Source organism: Malaclemys terrapin, chromosome 6 (genome assembly GCF_027887155.1).
Source record: "Malaclemys terrapin pileata isolate rMalTer1 chromosome 6, rMalTer1.hap1, whole genome shotgun sequence".
Taxonomy (NCBI): domain Eukaryota; kingdom Metazoa; phylum Chordata; order Testudines; family Emydidae; genus Malaclemys; species Malaclemys terrapin.
The window spans coordinates 50,061,829-50,089,565 of record NC_071510.1 but is presented as its reverse complement, the minus strand read 5'-3'; the positions used below and the strand labels follow the sequence as shown (position 1 = coordinate 50,089,565).

General features: G+C 37.6%; 1 protein-coding gene across 1 annotated transcript in view; it reads left to right on the top strand.

Annotated features, from left to right (window-relative positions):
* The first annotated feature begins 1,295 nt into the window (after positions 1-1,295).
* The window catches only part of SHC3 (SHC adaptor protein 3), a 75,094-nt gene continuing 48,652 nt past the window's right edge, over positions 1,296-27,737 (top strand). Inside the window, exons 1-2 of the mRNA XM_054031290.1 lie at positions 1,296-2,323; positions 27,417-27,487. Of these exons, the coding sequence (XP_053887265.1) occupies positions 1,784-2,323; positions 27,417-27,487 (611 nt within the window). The 5' untranslated portion in view covers positions 1,296-1,783. The remainder of the gene's footprint in view (positions 2,324-27,416; positions 27,488-27,737) is intronic.

Sequence of the window (27,737 nt, the reverse complement as noted above, 5' to 3'; positions counted from 1 at the left end):
CTTCTAATGAAGAGAGCCATTTGGAAATGACAGGGTTTTCTGTGCATTAGAGAACAGTAGAAATAATCTATGATGTGTATATTTGCTGTTGCTATGCTAGCAGGATGGAGAGAAAAATGAATGCTGTGTGGATACTGTAGCAGGTTTGCAGTGTGGTGATGAAAGGCTATTCTGCAGATCACTAGAAATCTGTTTTTACACTGAATAGGACATTTCCATTATTCATCACTGCTGGGATAAGAGGTGCTGACTTAACTTAATGTGTCATAAATTATTCTAATTAAATACCTGTATTTAAAGCTGTTTTAGTGTATTTGTACTTCATGTACTGCAGCCTTAGTCATGGGGGAAGGGAGGGAATCACTCAAGATAATTCCTTCAAAAATATGCTGTAGCTATACTGATTCTTTTAAGAGAACTTGAACCGTTAAACTTCTTTTGTCTGAATTCACTTCTTACAGTGCAGTATAATGTCCAAAATCCATAATTTGCAAAGCAAACCAACTGACAAAAAAGAGCCATATGGTTTATAATCTGCATTGTATTTTCATTATACTGTACATTTTGGATTTTTACAATAAAAGGGAAAAGAAATGCAAATTTCAGTATTTATATGTATTTTCTTATTCCTCCTAGGTGTTTTTGACTGGCATTTATGCTTCACAGGAGCTAGTGCATTTTATATTCTTTACTGCAGGGCATCAGTATGCTGCTATAAGGACTTTTGAATATTCCTCTGGTATTTCTTAATTTTTCAGAGCTAAGCCAAATATTCAACTGTACTGAAGATCCATTTTACAGTTTTTGCTTTAGAGTGAAGATCAGTGGTGAATGAAGGCATATTTCGTAAGCCTGCTGCCGTACATCAGAAATTTTTTTTTCTTCGGACACAGGTACTTCATGTAACACTGCATTAAAAACAGAAAAAGCTTGCTCTTGAATAATATAGGGCAGAAGGATTTGTTTCTGTACAAAAACTTTGATGTAACAGTTTTTGTGAGAAACGGCATTGGCACAAAGGTATTTGTTAAGGCTGGTAGGCTGCTTTTGTGAAAGAAAATGAGTATATTCTTTAGTGTAGTATGTCCACCCAATTTTTTGAATGCTTTTGTATGTCAAGATTTTCTGAAAGCCTTCAAGATATATGAATCCTGTTTTGTTTGTGTATGTTGAAGCATTGTTATAATATCTGATACCTAACTGTGACCTTTTTTTTTTTTTTTAACAGATTGACGAATATGTGATATGGAAGAACGTTTTAACAGAAGAATAGAGTGGAGTATTTTTTTTTTAAATTAATACAGATATTTAGAGGTATTTGTGTTTGGTAAGAAAAAGGGGAAAAATTAAAGATTGGAAGGAAATATCTGTTTGAGAAGACAGGAAAAGGAAATTTGAGAATTGATTGGTGCTAGTGTGCTGTAAGTGGGTGGATATTTTTTTTTTTTTTTTGCTACAGGAAGTGATTTGCAGTGTTCACTGAGCCTTTTGTTGAAAAGGGTCCTTCTCATTTGTGTGAGTCATGCTTTTGCTGTGAGCGACTTGGCAGCTCTAAGCAGGACTGGGATCTCTGTCATAGAAAACTATTACTTCACCCAACCTTAACGTGGAACCATAAATTTATTTAAAAAATTTTTTGCACTTCCTTATACTCTTTATTCTTTTTAAGCCAAAATTTACTCTCTGTCCTCATTATTATGAATCGCCTGCTATGTTAGCACAGGCATCTCCTGCATTGGCATCAGATTTGCCAGAACATATGCAGGAAACCAGATAGAAGGGCATGCTTCAGCGTACCAAGTATAACCGCTTCAGGAATGATTCAGTGACATCAGTTGATGATCTTATTCACAATTTGTCCATGAACAGCAAAGTCTCAGCAGTTGCTACGACCTCAACAGCACCTTCATACCTGGTCTCGCCTGAAGTTCTCCGCAAAGACCAAGAAGATGGACCCACCACCTTTTGTACCCTCATCCATAAGGTGTCCCACTTGAAACTCTCCAACACAGGCAGCCTTTTGGGTATCAAAAATCTCTCCTCTGCAGTGAAGGAGCTTGCTGTCTCCAAATTGCAGGGAAGCTCGAGTGCTTCTAGCTCAGCAGCAGGGGCTTCAGAAAACACATGTAACCTTGTCTCTGCCACTCCGTGTTCTCAGCAGGACATGAGCAAGATGAGTACAGGAAAAAAAACACGGTCAGAGGAAATGCACCTGGGAGGTGAAGACTGGAATCAAAGTAGCAGCTTTGTCAATAAACCCTCCCGAGGGTGGCTGCACTCAAATGAGAAGATCCTGGGACCTGGTGTGACGTACATTGTGAAGGTTGGTCTGCTTTCCTTCCATTCTCTTCTTTTAATCAATGAAAATTTCTCTGCAGGTTTTGATGACAGACTAGTGAAGCTGAAAGGATCTCTATTTGTATGTTCTTTTTTCTGTGGAATGCATAGAATGCAAATGTAGAAAGGCAGGATTAGAAAGCAGTGTTAATTTGTTATATTAGAGAAGAGGAAACAGGCACGTTGGCTCTATCAGTTAGCATGTTTTACAGCTATGTAGAAGATTTTATTTCTCAAGATAAAAAGCTGTTTTTCTTGCATTCCGTGTTTTTCTGAATTCAGGTTTTTGGTTTTATCTGGCATATTGTGTACGTCTCTGATACATAGATTTTCAATATGTCTGGTGCAATCTGTAATACAGGAGGAAGGAGAAACACCTTTACGTGAGACCTGTTTATCATGCACCATATTTCAAACTACAAATTACTTCAAAGAAAAGTGCATTTTTGAGTGAAGTTGTATTTGCAATCTCATGGTGAGAAAACCACAGATTACCGTTTTGTCTCATTCCATAAATAAGGATATTGTTTATCTCAGTAGTGCAGGCAAAATGCAGACTCGTTTTACATAACAGGGATTTGGCTACCTTAAACGTTATTTCTCTTTTCAGTTCATTTATGCTTTATGTCCAGAGCAGTGAACCATAAATATCCAGGCTAATACTGTTGTATTTTTGAAAGCATTTAAAATGTACAGTAAAAAGGATGGTATCTTTGGTAAGAAGGGGGTGCATCCAGTATCTCTGTCGTGGAAGATTCCAGTTGATGTTTTCAAACATAGCACATAGTAGGTATAAAAATAATTATACTGTTCAAAATTCCCTCTTAAATCACAAATTCTTACATATGTAACAGCTCTGATGCTTAAGAGTTAAATTACTATGTAACAGTGGTAAGCAGAATGTAGATTTATTTTTATCTCAGTTTATTCAGCCAGTAAAAAATTACAGCATAAAGTTTAATCCACAATGTTTTAAATGAGTTAAAGCTACACTGAATTTAGAATAATGTGAGGTAAGCAATGTTAAAAATAGAGCACTTTTTTAACAATTGGAGTTTTGAGTAGTAGGTTTTTGATTGATGATAGATTTAACAAGTTCAAAACCCTTTTTAAAAAGTACTGTCATTCTTTGTCAGTCTCAAACTTACCACGAGACATAAAGGAAAATGAATTAGTATCACCTTTCTGAATGCACACTGCTTTTCTGTTACTCTGCAAGAAGTCTCTTGGTAAAATTGAAACTTGGATGTTAAAGTAGCGGGTCTCTGTTGTTCTCTTGTGGGACAATCTTCTGGTTAACAAAAGATCATATACTGTCCTCATCTTAGCTCATGAAACTTAATCCATTTTTTTCTGCTTAAGATATCATCAGAAACATGAAGTTACTGGCTTTTGAAATTCACTGTTACAAGTACAATCAAAAGTAATAATTATGAAGCAGAACTAATGCAACACTTATTTTCTTGAGCTAATATGTAGATTGATTAACCACAAGCATGCTAGAAGAAACTGAAAAGTTTGAGTTTGATTGAAAAGAGATGAAAGGAATGATTTTTTAAAAATAAAAGTGAACTCTCAAAAGCTAATGAATATTTAATGTTCTCTCTATGCTGCTAGGGTCACATGCTTTAACCAGTATGTTGGGATATTTAAAAAAAATAGCTTTAGCATTAAACAGCCTATATTTCAGTTGTGTTTTATATGTAATCAAAATGTATAACATTATGATGTTTAGCATTTCTATTAAAAATAGGATGATGAGATCTTTAACTTTTTGCTGTCTGGAATACTCACTCATAGACAAAAATGTATTGTAAATGTCAAAAGAAAGTTTAAAAATAGTATAAAAAACAAAGGATAATGTATGAATGAAATTAAAACCCATCATAGTTAATAATTTGCCTGTTCATTAAGTCTCTCTGAATTTTTTTCCTCAGCAACTGCAGCATTCACATAGATAAGAACAGAAGTGCAGTTCCCACATCATTAAACACTGTTAGTTCCCCAGGCTTTTGTGCCTTCAAAACATCAAATCAATACATAGATAATGTACATTGAAGGGAAGCAGTCTTTGGATACCTCATGGCTATATTGAATATCTGGGGGACTTGTACAGTGTTTAATTAGTACCATATGCCTTGCTGAGCATTCCATATGCCATTAGTTAAATGACACAAAAATTAGATTTGCTGTTAACCAGTAAAGCTTTTATCATTGTATGTGTGTATTGGCATAGGGTTAGTATTTTTCATTAACTCACATCAGAAATGTGGAAATTATTCAAGGAGGAGGGCAAAATGTCACCAGTGGACAGTTTGATGTAAACCATGTTGGAACATCTCCAAGTACAATGAGCAATATTCCTATGTTGACTTGAACTGTACATGTGTATTATATGCAATATAAAATATATGCCCTTTCCTCAATTTGCTTTTTTTCAAGTCCACAATTATAAACAACATATAATTTGCAAAACAAAAATGGGCAGATATTTTCCTCAGTGATGACACTGGTCATTTTTTTGCCAGACTTTATTGCTATCCCAGTTTTTTAAGCTTGTGCACATTGTCCATTTTGAAATGGACAACATAAGTGCAATATTTAAAAATGGGTAGGATTTATATTGCACAGGAGCTGTGATACAATCTTCTCTTGCGGTGGAATTTTTTTGGACTTAAAACTACAGATGCTATCTATAATCTGTTTTTCCTGTGAATTTCATGTGGATTATGGATTTTTTAATGGTAAAATTTCATCACAAACACAGTGAAAAGGTTGTGTAACAAATTATAGTTGTTCAAAATATATTTGACTTTTTAGTTCATTTTCTTGACATCAGACATGTATGGAGACAAAATACTGAAGGGCACTGGTATTCTACTTACACCATTGGTGAACAATTTAACAACTTGTGAATTAATGAAAAAAATGAAAGAAAAAATGGCTTGTAGTAATGGATGTCCTTGAAGATCTCAATGGTTTCTGTTATAGAGCCTAATTTTAATATAGAGTGATTACAAATGTTCATATTGTTAGAAAAATAAATCCATGTAATAAAACAGTGTAAAACTGCATAATCTAACAACTAACAGCAGTTAAGTGTTTCAATGAAACTCATTTGTTTCAAATTATAGAAGTCTACTGATTATCTTAACTGTGATAATGGCATAGATGTTTTATTTATTTGTAGATTTAACTGACAACACAGTCAACAATCATGATAGGAAGTAAATAGATCTTAGCCTTTAAACAACCTGTGGTTTAGTCTTGTAATAAGTACCGATGAGATTAGAATAGTGGCCTTCAGCAGTTTTAAAGTAAAACAAAACAAAAAATGCTATAACATTGCATTATAATCCATTATTATATTGAAAACATTTCATGCAGTGCACCCAAAAGTGCTTTACTAGGCATAAAAACAAGCCAGTTAATGTGGATAAACCATAGAAAAAGCACTATGTAAACTAGGTCTTAAAAAAACCCAAATATATGATCAGTCTTTCAGATCAAGGGATCAGAGTTCCAGATATAAGGGATAAGAACATGACACCACAAACAAAAATTTGAATGATCAAACATTTTAAAGTACATTAAAATCATATTGCAAAAATACATAGGTGCAATGCCTAATTGGCAATGATATCTAATAAATTTGGTCACCACACTCACACTGCAGTCTTGAGTGGGAGAAAATTTTTAAAACTGAAATGGAAACAGGTGGATACTTTTTCGTGTAGCAATTTGAAAGTGTAACCAAATTTAGGTCCCAATCCTATACACACTATTACACACATGCTTAACTCAACTTACAGGATTCAGAGTAGCAGCCGTGTTAGTCTGTATCCGCAAAAAGAACAGGAGTACTTGTGGCACCTTAGAGACTAACAAATTTATTAGAGCATAAGCTTTCGTGGACTACAGCCCACTTCTTCGGATGCATATCCATATGCATATCCATATCCGGATGCATCCGAAGAAGTGGGCTGTAGTCCACGAAAGCTTATGCTCTAATAAATTTGTTAGTCTCTAAGGTGCCACAAGTACTCCTGTTCTTTCTACTTACAGGAGTGGTCCCAGTGAAATCAACGTGACTACTCTCATACGTAAAATTAAAGCCGTATGTGTTTAGAGGAAAGGTAATGCTTATACATCATCATCCATTTAGATCTTATTGGAGGATCCATGTCAGACCACAAGCAGGTTATACGAGATTTTAACAGCATTCTGCAGGCAGTTGTTGAATTTAGGGAATTGTTTCCGTCTTTTGGGACTAAATCATACCTTTAAGCACAGCTCTGAAAAGGGATTGACGTGTAAACTGCACCACCCATTTCATTTCCATGGGAGGCATTGTACTTAAGATCTGATCTGGCCCAGTATAACCACATTGTATGTGTCAGTTTGCTATGGCTTAATATCTGACTCACTATTTGGAAAGTTTACTTTATAAGGGGCCTAAAGGAATTAGGCCCCCAAATCCCACTGAAAGTCAATGAGAGTTAGGTGCCTAACTTCATCAGCCTGCTTTAAGAATCCCAGCCAACACTGAAATGTATATAGTGAAATCAGCGTAAAGATTTAAAGGTCCCTACCTGCACAGCAAACAAGATACATTAAGATAAAGGGCAGTGAAAGACAAGGAACAGATCCAAAGATGATAATGTAAGAGATGATAAGAAAATCGTTAAAAATCTCTTCCCCTTGACACCATTACATTTATACTTGCACAGAAGTTAGGTTTTTTTGTTTGTTTTTTTCATTTTAAATCAAATCTGGGAAATACATTAAATTATACAAATCCAGGAAGTAAGAAAAACAAGAACAAAAAAGAAAATAAATCCTGTCTGTTCCCTGAAGGTCTTCTAAATGCCGTACACTGTATAGTATGCATGCTGCATGTATCTCGATGCTGATCTGCTTTTATTACCCTTTTATTTGTTAGTACAGAATTATATACCAAGAAATGCCTTTATTGTTTGTAAAGTGTAACATCTTCACTATCTCCGACGCCATATCACCACAATAAGGTAATTGTAAAAAGCAAAACTCTTCTTGTTGACTTGCACAGGAACCTGTTTAGCAGCAACAGGTATTGCAGTCCAAGCATTTTAAATAGATCCTTTTCTCTTCACCTCCTCAGAAACCCGAATGACTCACAGTGAGGGCAGATGCCATGTTTTATAGTAAAATAAGACATCAGCCATTTTAACTTAATACTATCTAAAATCTAAGCAGCAGTCAGGAGAAAAGATCAAACAATTAAAGTGCATGTCTGTGAGCCTCCTTCTAAAAAAAAGTTATTAAATGAAGAATTGTGTTGCAAGCACTATACAATGTAGTTGTTAAAACAGTGACAGCTTGATGTGTTCAGTACCAGAACCCAGGTCTTCTAAGACTTGAATCATAGAATAACAGGGTTGGAAGGGACCTCAGGAAGTTATATAGTCCAACCCCTTGCTCAAAGTAGGACCAATCCCCAATTAAATCCCCTAAATGGCCACCTTAAGGATTGAATTTACAACCCAGGGTTTAGTAGGCCAGTGCTCAAACCTCTAAGCTATCCCTCCTCTCTTCCCTTAATTCACAGTGCTCTATCCACTAGGCTACAGTGCTCTCAGTTTTCTTATCCTGCTAGAGTGGTTTTATTGTAAATGAGAATCAAGCCCAAAGATATTCTCATGGCAGACCAGGAAAAGCTAAATACATCTAGTGTTTGACTGAAATCTGAATTAGATTTGGGCCCAGGATAGATAACTTCTCCTAACTGTTATTTATTTTAATTTATTTAATTTGTGTTAAGATCAGTTTTATTTGCACATCTCTGCGTGTGTGCGTGCATGCGTACGTGCGCTTACGTGTACTGAAAGCACTTGATCGTTAGCATATCGAACTGATATTGGTGTAAGAGCTGGTGACAGTTCTAACACATCGAAAAAGACAAGAAGGCAAATTCACCTCAGCCAGGGTGGATTTGATTGATATCAAATTGATTTAAATCATGAATTAAATCACTAGTCAGGAAGACTCGATTTAATCATGGATTTCTACATCAAAGTGCATTCTTGTTGGTTGTTATAACCTTAATACATATTCTTCACAACTCAGAGATAGATGTAGGTTTCATTTTTAGAAGGTACAGACTATACATTTTTAAAGTGATTTATTTTGTAAACTTTCAGATTAGTTTTACAGTTATATCAGAAAATGAATGATGGTTGGTTATTTCATTTACCAAAGGTAATTGAAGCAGATACTTATGAAATCATTGGGAGGTGAACTATGTCCAGTTCAACAGGTTAATCATTAATATTTTGGGGATTTTCTTGCCATGTATTAGAAGGAGAACATCACCAGACACACATGTAAATTGTTTTATTTAACTAAAACGACAACGTTATGTATTCTGGATTTTTTTCTTTAACCGCAAACATATAATATTTTAACAAAACAAGCATATGAATTTTTGAATTTAGTTAAACATTCAAGTTTTTTTATATCAGGTTTGTTTTTGTTAAAATTGTTTTTAACTAAAATAGTTAAATGAAATCTTAAAACCACAAAAATTAAATCGACTATGACAGCCGGGTCAACATGAGAAACTTAAAATATTGGTTTCTGCAGCTAGCTCAGTCATCTTCACCTTCATTTTCCTGTTTGTTCATAATCTGGAAAAGAAAAACAAGCTTTCCTGCTTTTTCAGATCCCAAATGATTTCTCAGTTTGGAATGAATTAGTCCAAAGGAAGAAAATATTCTTTCTACACCGGCAGAGGAAGCTACTGCTGTTAAAAGTGAGATTATCACTTCAACAGTCTCTGAATCCAAGTGCTTAAGTGACTTCCACCAGTTCACTGGTGTGACTTTCTTTAAAACATCATCAGCAAACATATATTTCTTGAATGGTTCACCCTTACCTCTGAAGTTTATTACAGTTGGCATTATGGAGGGATGATTGCTGGATGTCCATGTCATAGACAACTCCTCTTCTTCAGCAGTTAAGGTTTGAGTCTGGTATCGAGTACTGAGAAAATTTGCAAGAAAATAAGCTAGAGATAGTGCTTGTCCCATTCGTTTTTTTAATGCTTGTAATTTAACTCTGTCACTGCATATTTCTCTTTTTAAGATCTCACTCTGTTCCTTCCAAATTTCAACAGCGTCAGCAAAAAACCAGCTATTTCCCTGCATTTTGTTCAAGGCTACTGAAATAGGTTTCAGGGTACTCAGCATGTGTTCAACATTTCTCTTAAGCCCAATGTTGAGAACTTTGGCTGTGACAGTGTCATCTATTTTTTCATGATTTTGTTCACAAACTGTCATCCGATTAGGCCGGTTCTTGATATAGTGCTCAAAATAGTCCACTACTGAGTTCCATCGCACGTCTTGTGGGAGAGTTAGCTTGGTTCCTCCCACTTTTTTCGGAGCAGCTGCTGCAAAGTGGTTGTTTCGGAAGTATTTTGCAATTTCAACAACATTAACTTTTATTTCTGGAACACTAAAGTCTTTGGCTAGGAGGTGCACCAAATGAGCACTATTAGCTTGGGACTCTCTGCACTCTCTTCTAAATATCTTCTCATCTTGGATACATTTGCAGCATTGTCTGTGACCAAGATGCGTACTAGACATTGGAATTTTTTTTCAGTTTGTTATATCTTTTACTGCTACCTCTTGTAAGTATTCTGCTGTGTGTGCATTTCCTGATGTATCAATTGTTTCTGTAAAGAAGACATTCCTTTCTTCAGTTGTCAGACAAGCACATACAACGGGATCATTGTGGACATTACTCCACCCATCAAGATTCAGGTTAACAATTTCACCCTCTAGACCTTTTGCACACTGCTCAATTTCTCTTTCATACACTTTATCCAGCAATTTGCCTGCGACATCTGTTCTGTTGGGTGGACTGTATCCTGGTCTTAATGACTGAACCATGTTAATGAAGTTTGGGTTCTCAATCATACGGAAAGGAGAGTTTGTTGCATAAACAAACCAGGCAATTTTTTCATCAATTACCTCTTTTTGTAATCTGCTGGTTCTTATCACAAACTTATCTATGGTTGTTTCTGGATGATAGAGATGTTTTTTTTTTCTTTTTGCTACAGGTGATATACTGTGGCTGTGTGACATACATGATGTGACTGAAACACTATCATTGGCAGATAACTCTGAAACTATAGAAAATGATGGTGATCTTGAAGGTCGATAGTCTTCAGAATCCTTTATATTGAGATGGATTCTCCTAAACAAAATAAGTCAATGCAGTTATTTAATTATTATTACCATACTGCTCGTTTAGTATTACTCACTGCATTCACTGACATTCAGTACTACTTTAAAGGTGAAATTGTAAAAGGAAGAACTGCCTATTTCAGCTATTTATTTTTTATCACAACTGCATGATTTTCAGCGGCACTCTCACTGCCTGGGTCCTGGCCACCGGTCCGGGGAGCTCTGCATTTTAATTTAATTTTAAATGAAGCTTCTTAAACATTTTAAAAACCTTATTTACTTTACATACAACAATAGTTTAGTTATATATTATAGACTTATAGGAAGAGACCTTCTAAAAAGGTTAAAATGTATTACTGGCATGCGAAACCTTAAAGCAGAGTGAATAAATGAAGACTCGGCACACCACTTCTGAAAGGTTGCTGACCCCTGTTCTAGACTAAGCACTGAGTCCCATTGGGTAGATAGAAAGATTAACCTAAATAATCTGTACAGAAGCTCCTGGAACCCCATAAGATTGGGTCCCTAATCCATGAACTATTGGAACTCATTTACAAAACTTTTCTTAAACATTACATGAATATATTGTCTCATACTATAGAATTAGAATTTATAATCCCTATTCCATTATGAGGTATCTTTGAACTATAATGTATCTTAATTAAAACTATCTTTAGATAGGTTTTTTCCTCAAAAAGCATTTTATCAAAAAAAATCCGTTTTTTTAATTTAAAAAAAAACACCATTGATTTTTATCCACCCTAACTCCAGTGTAAACTGGTTTAACGCCATTGAATTTAATAGGGTTTCAACAGCTTACACTAGCAGAGAATTTGGCCCAAGATATACAGCCAAGTTGTTGTGATGTGGAACTAAACTTTTTGACTGCCCTACATGAGTAATACATTTAAAAAGTGTGCTCGCTAACAATTTTTGTTTTTGCCAAATGAAAAAAACTGACAAGAATTTTGCAAACCATCTGAAGTATGAGTACAGGTTGGATTTACTATCTACATTTGAGCTGCATCTATTCTGGCACTTTCAGGATCCAAAATTCATTATGATCTTTGAAGCTACATTGAAAGTAAAAGTGGGAGAGGTTGTAGCACAGATAGGACTCAGGCATTTTGCCACTGTATTGTCTGATGATGTTCAGAATAACAAGTTTAGATTAGAGCAAATTCCATCTTTTTTGTTTTGTCTTTGTACATCGTCTAGCACAATAGGGTCCAGGTCCATGAATAGGGCTGCCCGGTTCTGCGGCAATACTAATACTAAATAAATCTAGATATACTGTACACTTTTGTGGTTTAACATATGTCATTAGGATCTTCTATCGTAGCAAAATGTTTTGGTTGCAGAAGCTTTTGCATGTTCATATTAAAGGATTTCTGATGCGTGACACAAGCTGCTAGAACTAATCTGCACAGTGCTTTTAAGAAAATGTATCTTGTCAGAGATGGTTGGTGGGCAACAAAATACTCTGACAACTGTGGCAGAGTAGTTCATCTTATTTAAGTATGCATTAATGAAGAATAAACAATACATTGCTGATACAGTATTACATAGTGCATATTTTTACATTCACACTCATTGATAATCAGAGTGACTTGAAAATTGCATCAGAAATTTGGCACACTAAAGTGTTTTGCATGTGCTGTTTTCCACAGGTGATATTTGTGTAGAAAAACTTGGATGCATGATGCAAAATGCATTTGCTTACATAAAATAAAATAGGTAGATCTATAACTATCCAATATGTGCATGTCAAAATCTACACTAAGTTTTTGCATGCAAAAATGGGTGAAAAAATGCACAAACAAAAGTTTGCATATGCAAAATTGTGAGTGCAGTTATAGAGGCAGCTAGTGAAATTGTGACCCATTGATTTTTTTGTACTGCATGTGTATTTTTGAGCTATAGTGATAGTGATTTAATTCATGTACACAAACATAGGAAATACAAAAAGATTAGAATAGGGTTCTGAAGTGTTCAGGCCAAATTTATTTTGAACATGTATTATCCACACTAATAAAGATTAGAAATTTTTCAGAACTGGGAGCTGAAATTTGCTTCTCAGCAGTACTTCATCTCTAACATGAAATGAAATGAAACCTTAGTGTTGACTTAGAGGAATTGCCCTTTAGGGATGAGACAAAATGTACTCTCTGTCCATTAACTGACTCCATGGCCTCTCTCTTTTAAGTGGTACTGAATTATCAGTATGTGTTAGTTTTGAGATGGTGTTAGACCATTTCACTGGGGACAAATCTAAAGCCACTAACTCATTATAAAGACCTGAGGTTGTAGTTAGATTTGCAGAGATATACCAGTTGGTAAAGGGTCTCTGCAGTTCTTCTTGAGGTTTACTGGATAGCCCTTTTGTTCCCTGATGCCTCTGCTCGTGTGCTATGTAGTAACTTCCCTAACCAGTCTGTTCTCCCCTGTCTGCATCTGCTGACACAAGAAATGAAGGACAGGGTTTAATTTTCAGCAGTTAAGAGCACAGCCAGGTGTGGAAGAAATGGGTAAATAGCCTGACAACATGGGGGAAAATGTATTCAAATGTATGGTGAAAATATTCTACATCACTACACAACAATTCTTCTGGGACCTCTTCCCCCAGTAGATGAAAAGGTTCTACTGCATAAATCCTTTATGCCTGATTATTCATGAACCATATTACCAGACATGAAAAGTGTTATTTATTGAGCATACAAAACTGCCATCTCCTGTTGACATTGAACTACGTGCTGTACCTATCCCTTTATTATCCAGTGCCCAGTTCTGTGAGGTGTGCTGTATTTCCTTTTAGGGGCTTTGCACTCTCTTCTCCCATTGAAGTCAGTGAGAGTTAGAGTCACTCAGTACCTTGCAAGAGGTGCTCACTTTCTCCAGTGCACACAATTTTACATGAATTGCCACCTACAGCGGAGGGACTGTACAGATTAGCTAAGTTCCATGGAAAAACCGAGAAATTTTGAGCATGGTTTTGCATCCCTACCCATCCTGGCTAATAGCCACTGATGGACCTATCCTCCATGAACTTATCTAGTTGTTTTTTGAACCCTGTTATAGTCTTGGTGTTCACAACATCCCCTGGCAATGAGTTCCACAGGTTGACTGTGCATTGTGTGAAATACTTCCTTTAGTTTGTTTTAAACCTGCTGCCTATTAATTTCATTTGGTGTTCCCTAGTTCTTGTGTTATGAGAAGAAGTAAATAACACTTCCTTATTTACTTTCTCCACACCAGTTGTGATTTTATAGACCTCTATCATATGCCCCCTTAGTCGTCTCTTTTCCAAACTGAAAAGTCCCAGTCTTATTAATCTGTCCTCATATGGAAGTTGTTCCATACCCCTAATCATTTTCGTTGCCCTTTTCTGTACCTTTTCCAAGTCCAATATATCTTTTTTGAGATGGGACGATCAGATCTGCACACAGTGTTCAAGATGTGGGCATACCGTAGATTTATATAGAGGCAATATGATATTTTCTGTTTTATCTATCCCTTTCCAAATGATTCCCAACATTCTGTTAGCTTTTTTGACTGCCGCTGCACATTGAGTGAATGTTTTCAGAGAACTATCCACAATGATTCCAAGATCTCTTTCTTGAGCGATAAAAACTAATTTGGACCCCCATCATTTTATATGTATAGTTGGGATTATGTTTTCCAATGTGCATTACTTTGCATTTATCAGCATTGAATTTCATCTGCCATTTTGTTGCCCAGTCACCCAGTCTTGTGAGATCCCTTTGTAACTCTTTACAGTCGCTTTGGTCTTAACTATCTTGAGTAGTTTTGTATCGTCTGCAAATTTTGCCACCTTACTGTTTACTCCTTTTTCCAGATCATTTATGAATATGTTGAATAGGACTGGTCCCAATACAGACCCCTGGGGGATACCACTATTTACCTCTCTCCATTCTGAAAACTGACCATTTATACCTACCCTTTGTTTCCTTTTAACCAGTTACTGATCCATGAGAGGACCTTCCCTCTTTTCCCGTGACAGTTTATTTGCTTATTTTGATCCTCTTTAGGGTTTTAGTAAATCTTGATATCTTCTTAATAAGTGGATATCTCACTTATTAGTATCGAGACCTAGCTTTCTCTCAAATAGTAAGATACTTATGTATATGTATGTCTGTTTTAGAAGGACAAAAAATAGTTCTGTTACTCACAAAATTATTCTTAATAAGCTTTTTTAAGATCCATGACATCATATATTTGTGCGTGTGTGTGAAATCCATATATTAATTAAAGGAACTTATAGTTTATTTATGATAACTTTTTGCATTGTCATAGGAGGCTGAATCTTTTTATCATTTAAACAACTAAACACACAGGGTTTGTATGTTAGAAAGGACAAAATGGCTGTCATTCTTTGGTCAGAAGCTGATTCAGTAGATTAGCCATAAGGTAGATTTATCTAGACAAAAACATTGTATAGTCACTCAGCATCTATTCTTATAGATATTATTCTTATTGAATATTCATATTCTAATAGAGCCCGGAGATCCAAGTCAGGATCAGAGCCCTATGGTACCTGAACAAATGCATATGAAGACAAGGTTCCCGTTCAAAAGAGTTCACAGGAAATTAATTGTAAAAGCTTTTAAGCTATTTAAAGCACATCCTCAAATAATATGCAGTGACTCACAGTCATGCAGTGAAAATTTTAAAACTGTCCCTGATTTTTTTAAAGAATTTGCACACTGGATATTAAACAAATACTAAAGTTCCTAGTGCTATTGTCTAGATCCACTGTTTTTTATAAAGTGAGTTTAAAAAATATCTTGGACTGATTCAAAGAAAATTTGGAATTTCTCTTTTTCCCCCTGAAGTCCATTATGAAAATGCTGTCTATTTCTACTGTGCTAATTAAATCTAGAGCTCTTTTCCATAACAATTTCAATAATATAATTTTAGCAATGACCTCATTATCAGAAAACCAAGCAGACAGTTCAGAGAACAAAATGGAGAAAGTGCCGAACTGTAGACTTCACAGAAAGCCCAAATGAAAGTAATGAGGTACCATTTAAAAAAAAAAAAGCATACATACACTATAGAACGTTTGCAGCAATTGATTTTTTTTTTTAAGTGATTTCTGGGAGGCATTGAACTCATCCACAGAAAATGCAACTATGTCCCCTAAATCCATTTGCTATTACAGTTATGCAAAACTATCCTGGCGTTCAAATAGAATGTGGCAGTCAAACAATAGACTGCTATTCACCAATTAAGGATTAATAAAGCATGTGCCATATAGATTACATTCTTTCTCTCTGTAGTTAGCACAAGCTAGTAATTGTATTATGTACAACTTTAGTTAGTAGTAAAAAACTAGTTAACTAGTTCCCCTTTTCCAGAGCTATGTCATCTGTTAGCTGACTGCATTTTTGTGATAATTTTCTCCATTTAAGAGGCATGAAAAACTATTGACAATAATATTTAATAGTGGTTTAAACTAGTGTAGAAGTACTGTACTGCAATATTGCATTATTTATTTGGAGCAATTTGTGACAATAAATTCACAGCTGAAGGGGTCAAGTCATTTGTTGTTAAACTCTAAAGACTTGTTTTCAGATTTTCTGTTCCATTTCTATTCAATTAATCTTAACTTAGAGTTTTCTGTCTGGGCTAGAACATGCATTCTATATAGTCCTTAATGAGAAAAAGAAAATGAGAAATTGACTTGTAAACTTTTGTGTATGATTACATATTACTATAAGATTTACCGAAAACTGCAAATGTATGGAAACACTAAATAGTATTTTTTTTCCTTTTCAACTCCAGTGTGTTACATGCTATTATTTTTATACTGTAAATATATATGTTGTTGGCACTTGTTTTACTATTAAATAAGACCAAGATAAATCGTTTTATCTCACCCAGAGTGAGGCTGTGAACATTTATTAATTAACACAATATTAGTGAGTGCATGACTCAGTGAGGTGCACAGGGAGGGAATGGGAATGCACAAGAAATCTCCCCCAGCCTGTGCAAGAGCCTGTCACAGTGCAGTCCCTATGCTTCCCTCAGTGTACTCTGTGGCACCCTATGCACCAAACAGCAAAGCAGCTAGCATATGCTGCATTGCCTGAAGGAATGGAGCAGCCGGCTCCCTCTCCCTGTACCCTCTATAGTTGCAGGAGGAATTCTGCCTGGAGCTCCCCTGGACTAGATGCCCCGCTGCATCGCCCCTCAGAGCACAATGTGAATATGATGCATGGCTGAACCCTTAGAAAATATGCTGAAGTCTTGATGTGAAGACAAAAAAAATTTCAAGTTAAAAAAGTTGTAACTAATCAGCTCTCTTCAAATTTATACGTTTCTTTACACGAGGCACAGTGCATCTTTGTGAAGAGGGGCCATTAGAAGTCAAGGAATCTGACTGCATAAATACTGACATGCATCCGACGAAGTGGGCATTCACCCACGAAAGCTTATGCTCCAATACATCTGTTAATCTTAAAGGTGCCACAGGACCCTCTGTTGCTTTCTACAGATCCAGACTAACACGGCTACTCCTCTGATACATAAATACTTTGTTTCTATATAATGTACAATGTTATATGTATATATTTGGACTCAAAATAGGGGAGGTGTCAATAGCCATCTCACTTAGAACCTAAATAGAACATTTAAAGACAAACATTTACATCTTAAAGCGCCAGAAAAACTAAATTCTAAGTGCTGACCTAAAACAGTCTGGCTATTACTCACCTGCATTTACTTCCTACTCTCAGACCTTCACTCTTACTTCTACCTGCAATACTTTCTAGTATAATTATCTGCTGTATGCTAAATGATGCAATCAGTCTCAATAGATCCATTCACAATCTGGGACCAGGCCCGTGTTCCACCCACTTTAAAACATCCCAGATACAAATGCCTCCTAATTGTTATAGGACATTTGTTTCTGTTCCAAATGTAGCACCAGGTTGTGTGTGGGTTCACAAATGTGGGAGGTAAAGAAGAGTGCATGGAGCTTATACCTTGTGCATGGGCCGGTCAGAGTGTGATGTAGAGTCACTGTTCCATGCTGCCAGTGGTACTAGCCACCACAGAGTCTAGTGGCAAGGGACAGGGTGAATTTGAGGCCATGCCACTTACTTCTTCACCAGAGGAGGTGCTAGCCAGATGCAGGGGAGTAAACACTATCCATTTAAAGTGTGACAAAGTGTTGGTGCATCATACGTTCCCTAAGAACCTCAGGCGGGAGTCTGAATGAGTTAGCCAATATTCTTCCTGGGATTCCAGCTGTAGCATAGCTCCTCCACATCTCATCCAGCTCACAGACATGCCTTTTAAGGCACAATTTAGCTCTGAGGAGTGAGAGGACAAACCCTGACTTCCATAGGAGGTTGCCTAAGTAAGAACTTGACAGTTTACCCGTTATAAAGATTATTTCCCACAAAACAGATCAGAGATTCTCCTATTCTGCTTTATCTGGAGTGCCTGTAAAGCACGAGTTCTCATTCTAGGGGTCGTGACCAATCTCTCTTTTTACACTGGCTGGATGGAAGTAGGATCTCAAAACTATGGAGGGGTCGGGGAGGGAGGCCTGAAACGTTCTTTTCTTATAACATAGGGTCACAGGATGGAAAAATTGAGGAACCACTGCTTTAAGGCATATCTATGAGGGATCATCTGCCAAGAAAAATGTATTTCAAATAAATTAAATAGTTTGGGATAATCACTTTGGCCTGATTTGCCCCCCCCCTCAAGTCACAGTGAGTAATGCTTTAATTCATGTGTCATCCCATTGACTTAAATGGGACTAATGCCAGAATAAGTTATTACTCAAGTAAGGATAGCAGACGTGGCCACGTAAGAACTTAAAGCAATTGCACATTCATTCTGGAGACAATGGTGTACTCTCAAAGCTCTTTCAGTCTGGAGTGAAAGAGGTATCTATTTTTATAAGTAGAGCAAAATACCCTGCAAGGAATAACAAAACAGGTCACCTCTTTGCTAATTATTTCAAATCTTAGAAATCCATTTCCAATATTATTGCCATCAAAACTGTCAAAGGATATATTGGCACTGTGTTTCTTTAGACAAACACTGCCTAGTGGCTTGTTACCATATCTTTGAAGGCCCAGTCTTCTGAGGTTCCCAACAAGCTGTCAGTCACCAGGCCTAGGACTACCCTATGCATTGGCTTGGATTGTATAACCCGAGAAGTGTCTCAAAATACAGAAATCAGTGATTTCCCCCTAATTCTTCACAAAAGTTTAATAGCAATTGCTATAGAAGGGTTATGTGACTAAGACATCATTAGTTTTACAAAGACAGAGTTTACTAGAAAGATATGCTATGAAGTATCATAAATATTTGAAATTAAGCTATGATCTGCTTGTGAAGTAAATGACCAAATGTATTTTGTGATGCATTATCTCTACTTTTTTATGATCTATTCTTACTAATTGGCTAAATTCAGTCACTTGCAATGTATCTTCCAATTGCCATCAGTACAAATTAGTGAGCTGCTCAACATAATAAATGTTCAGTTAAAACAACAATTTAAAAACATTAATTACCAAAATAGCTTTGTGGCTTGAGTACTAAAAGGGTAGCAACCTATTGACTATGCTTCCTTGGTGGTGGTCTAGGCAGGATGCACTTTAAGTGCAGTTGTACTATAAAAAGAGATTGTAAAAATGGCATTGCGGGGCAGTAAGGTTATTGTTTCTCAATGATGTCAAGTACAAATATGCTCATTATACAAAATGTTTGTAACTGCCAACCCTAGAAACTCAACCTGGGACCTGAGAATCAGTCTGGGTTCTTTTATGATCATGTATCAACACCAGTTGTAAAATGTATACTGCCCAAATTAGGCTCACAGTTACACCTGGTCAACCCTGTAGCCTTTAAATTATTCCCTGAGTTACACATGTATAATCCTATTGTTTTCAGATTATGCACCACCCCTTTAGTGACATTTTCACAACCCCATTGCCTTTTAGCTATTGATGGTCCCTGCAGCTAGAATTTAGTGAACAATCTTGTTGATGCACAAACAAGAACCAAATCCTGTTCATTCACTCTTAGTCATATTGTGTGGTACTAATAAGAGTAAAATGCAGCACAAACTCAATTTAATAATGAAAGTCAAGTGATATTACTTTCAGGGCCGGCTCCAGGCACCAGCCGACCAAGCACGTGCTTGGGCAGCACCTGGTAAGGGGCAGCCAATCTTGGGGGGGGGGGCGCTCAGGGTTTTTTGGGGGGGTTCAGTTGGGCGGCACTGGGGGGTGGGGTGGGTTGTTTTTGTTTCGGCGGCTGGGCGCGCGGGGAGTGCTGGGGGGTGGGATTCGGCATCGGTGCTCCGCGGGGGGGGGGGAGCGCTGCAGGGTGCTCCACGGGGGGGGGGAGCGTGTTCGGCAGCGTGGCTTGGCGGTTGGGTGTTTGGCGGTGCGGCGCTTATCGGGAGGTGTGTGTTTGGCGGCGCTCGGCGGGGGGCTGGGGAGTGTTCGGCTGCGCGGCGCTCTGCGGGGGGCTGGGGGGCTTAGGCGGCGCTCTGCGGGGGGCTAGGGGGTTCGGTGGCACTCAGCGGGGTGGGGGTGTTTGGCAGCGCTCGGTGGGGGAGGGGTTCGGCGGCGCTCCGTGGGGTGGGGGTGTTTGGCAGCGCTCGGCGGGGGGGTTGGTGGGAGGGGTTTGGTGGCGCTCTGTGTGGAGTGGGTGTTCAGCGGCGCTCCGCGGGGGGGGGGGGGGGTTTGGCAGCGTGGCGCTCCGCGGGAGGCTGGCGGGTTTGGCGGGGGAGTTCGGCGGCGCGGCGCTCCGTGGAGGGGGGGGGCGGGTTCCGCGGCGCAGCAATCCGGAGGGGTTCGGCGGCACGGTGCTGAGGGTGTGTGTTATGGCGGCGCTATGGAGAGCGGCACTCTTTTTTTTTGCTTGGGGCGGCAAAAAAGTTAGAGCCGGCCCTGATCACTTTGGCTACACACAAGGAACAGATGTGGTGAGTACGTATGTGCCATTTTTACATAGTTACTTTCCAAAATAGAGATATACTTTAAGCCTGAGCATCAAGAACTTGTGTTTCTAGTGGGCTTATTACAGAGTATGTTCCAATATATTTTAGACCATTCTTCTTGCAAATATTAGATGAATTTCAACCCAGAATCCAAGAACATTGAGGCTACGTCACCACGGAGCTATTGTCAGTAGTTTACACAAAAACTATATCAGCCTTTACATGTGTTAGGATCTGAAGGCACTGGGTTACTTAAAGGCTATACATGGCAGGTGCACGTCTTATTTGCTAACACAACCATGCTATCTCTGACATAGTTTGTACATGGTGCTATGTACTGTTGGTACAATCTGTAATGTCATGAGCTATGGGACTTCATTGATGACAATCATCTTGTTAAGCAAATGTTGCTAGTACATTTTAGCTCATGAGGAAGACCTGTATAGTACTGGTGAGCTAGGTATTGATGACCCAGTAGCTCAGCTGCGGAGGATGGGAGTTCTAACCCTCTTTCGGACTGATTGAAGGGGTTTGCTCAACTTTTGTGAGAGAGGTGTGTAATATAGTAGTCTGTCCAGGGCGGGTGCAAGGATGTTTCATGCCCTAGGCGAAACTTCCACCTTGCGCCCCCTCCCCCCCGAGCTCTGTGGCAGCTCTCTGCCCCCACGCCCTAAGGCGCCCCTCCTGTGGCAGCTCCCCCCCTCCGCCCTGAGGTGCCCATCCCCCTGCAGCAGCCCCTCCCGCGGCAGCTCCCCCAGGCCCGGGGAGCCATGCAGCAGCTCCCTGCACCAACTCACCTCTGCTCCGCCTCCTCCCCGAGCATGCCGTCGCCGCTCCACTTCTCCCGCCTTCCAGGCTTGTGGCACCAATCAGCTGTTTGGCGCCACGAGCCTGGGAGGGAGAGAAGCAGAGCGGGGCAGCGTGCTCAGGGGAGCTCGGATGCAGATGTTGCACCTGTCATCCATGCCTTTGTCACTGCCAAACTAGACTGTTGCAATCCACGCTACGTGGGGCTACATCTTTGTACATTTTTATTAACAATGTTGGTATTTCTAATGCCAGATTCTGACTCAACAGTAACATGTGCATATTTCTTGGCGTGGAGGATTTCTTCCAGAAATGTAGTGTGATGAATAAGCCTACGTTGAAACACTGAACAATAATTTTTAACATTCCCTTTGAGCAAAAACTGGCTGATAGTGCTTACACTTTTTGACTTTTCTCTTCACTCTAAACACTTGATTACACTGAACACTCATTCCAGGGAACCATTTGTTCCCTGTAAACACAGAAAAAATTCTAATCCTGTCTAGCAATAAGTCTTGACTAAATATTTTCTAGTTATTTAAAAAATAACATTGATGTATGAAAGGGATACTTCAGGTGGCCTGAAAGAAGTTCTCTGAGACATATGGCCACTCTTTAAAATCTATCCAGAAATTACAGCTTGTTTAGAATTCAGAATCTTGCTTGCTAATGAATACATCTTTCTAGCAACCTGAGATGCCATGTTTTGGGATCTGTACTGGCTACTTTCTAGGTACTGGGTAGAATTTAAGGTGTTGATTTTGATTTACAAAGCCCTAAGTGGATTGGAACGATCTATTTGAAAGACTGCTTCTTTCTCCAGGCCAAACTGCCACAGTTGCTTGACAGAGGGATCAGCCAGCATTGCATTGTTCACAAAAGCCCCATAGCTTTGGAACATGATCTGTGCTAGTCCAGAATAATCTTACTCCAGAATGTGCTGCAAGCCCCACGAGTTTTCCTGAATTGTGAGGTATTGGTAAGACTCTGGTGGAAGCTTGTTAAGGTTATCAGTATGTTTTAGTTGCTAAGTATTGGGTGAAGGATAGAGGTTACAGGAGTAGTCTGGTTTTATAACTGCATTTTTAAGTGTTTCATGGAGTGCCAGGAGCAAAAGATAGGTTACTCTTTTCAGTGAATGAGAGTACAAATTAAAATAAATGAATGTATGTGTTTTTTTTTGTTAAGTTAACTATATTTATCTTTTGGTGGATTCTTGTATGTATATTTCAAGTGGATATTTCTCAGCGGTCAGTATTAGTGTTGGGGAGTGATTTGAGGATGACAACATATGAGATGTACATACGTCCTGCTGTTGGCTCTTGGGACTTTATCTGTACTTTCTGGTGACAGTTAGTATTTACAGCCATCTTGTTACTTGAAAACATGTGATGTTTAAGGGTTGGCATCTTCTGATCTAAAAAAATTTTTTTTGAGTTGCCATCTTAGCTTAGATACATAGGGAATAATGCAAGTCTTATCATTTTGCTTTTAGTAGCCCCCATGATTTTGTATTACCATTCTGGTTTTCCATGATTCATGAAAAGTCCACAGTCTTCTTTCTAGATTTTCCCTTTTAGGTATTTATAAACAGGTAATCATCAGCGTATTGTAGAATCATCGGGCATAATTTGTAGAAAATAGAAAAACAATTCCATTAAAGTAAGGTACACTACTTTATTGTTGTTTATTCCTACAGTGCTGTGTGCATGTGTGCTTGTTAATTTACCTCTCAGAATTTGATTCTAAATAATTCCAGACACTCCTCAATATGATGCACCAAAGATCTTCAGCTGATGTATATTGGCATAGCTTCATTGAAATCAGCTGATTACTTGAATGGGCTTTAGGTGTTCAGCCCCCAGGAAAATCAGGCTACCTACAGAGGTACCTAAATATAAATTTAGCATCTTAACTTTATGCTCTAAAGCCTGAAAATGTTGTTGTAGGTGCCTGGGCTGCACATGCAAAATATGTGGATACAAACAGGTAATGGCACCTGCAGAAACATGCAGTTGGTCTCTCAAATATATTTTGCATTTTTAATTTTAGGTGGTTAGGCCAGATCCTCAGTTCGTGTAAATCAGTGTAACTCCACTAATTTCTGTAGAGCTGTGCTCGTTTAAAACAACTGAGGATCTGACCTTTAAAGTTTGGCTTCATATTTGCTGACACCTTTTGCATCAAGATTTTACAAACTTCAAAAACCAGAAGGTGAGATACAAGGGAAGTGTAATGGTACAAAAAAATAGATATTGAAACAAATCTATCCCCCAAACTGTAGTTTCTAATACTACAACAACAGAAAATCATCTAACTCACAGTAGTCACTCAATCTTTCATTTTACTCAATCTTTAATTTTACTCCAAGATATAATGACTCCAATAACCTTTTATAGAGATAAATTAAAAGACAATATATGCTGGACATATGAAAACAAACAAGAAACTCTTTAAACTTGTATGCTCCTTTATAAGACACTTTGTCAAGATTCCAGATAAGGTAAAAAGCAACATAATAGGGCTGTCAAGCAATTAAAAAAATTAATCATGATTAATCGCACGATCAATTGCACAGCTAAACAATAATAGAATACCATTTATTTAAATATTTTTGGATGTTTTCTACGTGTTCAAATATATTGATTTCAATTACAACACAGAATACAAAGTGTACAGTGCTCACTTTATATTTATTTTTATTACAAATATTTGCACTGTAAAAACCAAAAGAAATAGTATTCTTTAATTCACCTAATACAAGCACTGTAGGGCAATCTCTTTATCACAAATGTTGAACTTACAAATGTAGAATTATGTACAAAAAAAAGCCTGCACTCAAAAATAAAACAATATAAAACTTTAGAGCCTACAAGTCCACTCAGTCCTACTTCTTGTTCAGCCAATCACTCAGACAAAAAAGTTTGGTTACAATTTGCAGGAGATAAGGCTACCCGCTTCTTTTTTACAATGTCACCTGAAAGTGAGAACAGGCGTTCACATGGCACTTTTGTAGCTGGCATCACAAGATATTTACATGCCAGATGCACTAAAGATTCATATGTCCCTTCATGCTTCAATCACCATTCCAGAGGACATGCATCCATGCTGATGATGGGTTCTGCTTGATAACGATCCAAAGCAGAGCAGACTGATGCATGTTCATGTTCATCATCTGAGTCAGATGCCACCAGCAGAAGGTTGAGTTTCTTTTTTGGTGTTCAGGTTCTGTAGTTTCTGCATTGGAGTGTTGCTTTTTTAAGACTTCTGAAAGCATGCTGCACACGAACATGAACCCATGAACAGGAACACCTCGTCCTTCTCAGATTTTGGAAGGCACTTCATATTCTTAAACCTTGGGTCAAGTGCTGTATTTTTAGAAATCTCACATTGGTATCTTCTTTGCATTTTGTCAAATCTGCTGTGAAAGTGTTCTTAAAATGAACATGTGCTGGGCCATCATCCGAGACTGCTATAACATGAAATAAATGGCAGAATGTGGGTAAAACAGAGCAGGAGACATATAATTCTCCCCCAAAGAGTTCAGTCAAAAATTTAATTAACACATTATTTTTTTAACAAGCATCATCAGCATGGAAGCATGTCCTCTGGAATGGTGGCCAAAGCATGAAGGGGCATATGAATATTTAGCATATCTGGCACATAAATACCTTGCTACACCTACTCCAAAAGTGCCATGCGAACACCTGTTTTCACTTTCAGGTGACATTGTAAATAAGAAACAAGAAGAAGTATCTTCCATAAATGTAAACAAACTTGTATGTCTTAGTATCAGAGGGGTAGCCGTGTTAGTCTGAATCTGTAAAAAGCAACAGAGGGTCCTGTGGCACCTTTAATACTAACAGAAGTTTTGGGAGCATAAGCTTTTGTGGGTAAGAACCTCACTTCTTCAGATGCAAGCATGCTTTTGTATGTCTTAGTGATTGGCTGAACAAGAAGTAGGACTGAGTGGACTTGTAGGCTCTAAAGTTTTACATTGTTTTGTTTTTGAGTGCAGTTATGTAACAAAAAAAAATCTGTGTTTTTAAGTTACGCTTCCACGATACAGAGATTGGGCTACAGTACTTGTATGAGGTGAATTGGAAAATACTATTTCTTTTGTTTATCAATTTTACAGTGCAAATATTTGTAATAAAAATAATAATATAGAATGAGCGCTGTACACTTTGTTTTCTGTGTTGTATCAGAAATCAATATATTTGAAAATGTAGAAAAACATCAAAAAATACCAATTTAAATGTATTAAATATTCTACTGTTTAACAGTGCGATTAATTGTGATTAATTTTTTTAATTGCAATTAATGTTTTTGAGTTAATTGTGTGAGTTAACTGCGATTAATCGACAGCCCTACAACATAATAATCATTTAATCAGAAATTCATAACTTCAGTACAAAAAATTTCTTGATTAGACTTTGGGACACCCATCTATCCATTATTCCAAAGAATGCTGGTCTAATTCTCTACTTTGTTACCGGTTTAACACCAGCATACCTCAGTTGACTTCATTGGAGTTACACTGATGTAAAAACAATGTACTAGAGCGAAGGATCAGGCCTGTTATCTATAGATCTCTCTCTTTAACTATAAAAAGAAGAACAGGAGTACTTGTGGCACCTTAGAGACTAACATGTATTTTGTATGGCCTGATTTTCAAAAAGTCCGGTGGATAATCGTGCACCTAATGTCCATGTGCTGAGGAGGTATTTGTTCACACAAATAACTAATTATAGAAGTGCATTCTCCAGTCTGCTAAGGCCACTTTACTGCTTCTGCAAAGTAGCTTTAAACTGGCCAGAGATTTGCAGTGGATAATTCCCGCTGCGTAGGGGGAATGTATAGCCATCTTCCACCCCTGCTCCCTTTGCACTCCTAGTGTAAGCGGGAGGAAGAGGCATATTGGTGTTGGGCAAGGTGGAGTTGTGGTAGAACTGAGTTCTGTCATGCTCAGTCTTCCACTGGTGGGATAGAGGTTGGACCTAATGGAGAATCAGAGCATCTATGTCTAACTGGTCACTTGCACATGGAAATACCTGATGTGGGCTTATAATAATTTGGAGAGTTTTCATGTACAATTACACGCTTTGCTTTCAATCAGGTCAATAATGCTTTTTTGCACTTGTCTGAAAGTGATCTGCTTGGCATGACCATTTCCTAGAACATTTTCGAATTCCACCCGTTTTATTTTTGCAGTTAGATTTTTTTTTTAACACGACAGCAAGGCAGATTGTATTCAGACAGCCATGTGCTAGAATCTGCTTGAGTAAGATATTTCTAATTTTGCAGGATTATCTTTAGAACAATAGATAGACGTCTGTCCATATGTCTTTTCAGGGGTTTTCTGAACTGAATTTACAAGCAGTTGATAAAAAGATTAACATGTTGCTTTTCACACCATCTGCTTTATAAAGAACCCCATATCTGTGACCATAAGATAGTTAGGAGTTTGGGGAAGGGCAGATAATGTGCACATCCACTTATTGCAATTGCATGTGCAGATCAGATGTTTGCACATGCAAATACTCAATTGTTTTTCTCACTGACCATTTACTCTTTCAAATATCTGATTTGGGGTGTAGTTACATGCAATTGTATGCCTGACTTTTTGATCATCTGGCCCGTAATATATGGATTTGTTTATAACAAATTGATGATAGACATGACAATATCTTGGCATATTTTTCAATTTAACCCCTTTTTATATTGATATTATTTGTATTTCTTTGAATATCTTCAAGCCTAATAAAGAATATGAATGTGAATGAACTACTAAGCAGTACATTATGTACTGTGTGTTAAAATGAGATTAGACATAAAAAGATATGTTGACATATACCTAAATTGTAAATAAAATGCAAGTATTTGTAGAAGAACCCTGTGACCCAGAGAACCTAGTTATGAAAAGCTAGCTTACAAATGATAAATCAGATGTAAAACAAAGATTGCACAATAACTTTTCTTGATTAATTGTTTCTTCTCCTAGAGCTCAGCAATGCATATAATACATACTTTATAACTTTTCTTTCTTCCTGCAGTACTTGGGTTGTATAGAGGTCTTACGCTCAATGAGATCTCTTGACTTCAATACAAGAACACAGATTACAAGGTAAGACTTTTTGCAAATAAATTCACATAGTTAACTCTTGTATTATCTTCAAACAGTCAAGCATATGACTGGAGAAGAGCAAATATGTAACTGAATGTTTAGATTCTTTGGGCCCATTCTTATATCTTGCATTTAAAGGTGGGCATCTTATATCAGTGTAGCTCCAAAGGAACTTAAAGAGTATTTTCTGCCTGTTCTTCTGCCCTTTCAGGCCCCAATTCAGCATAGCATTTAAGCATCTGCTTAAGTA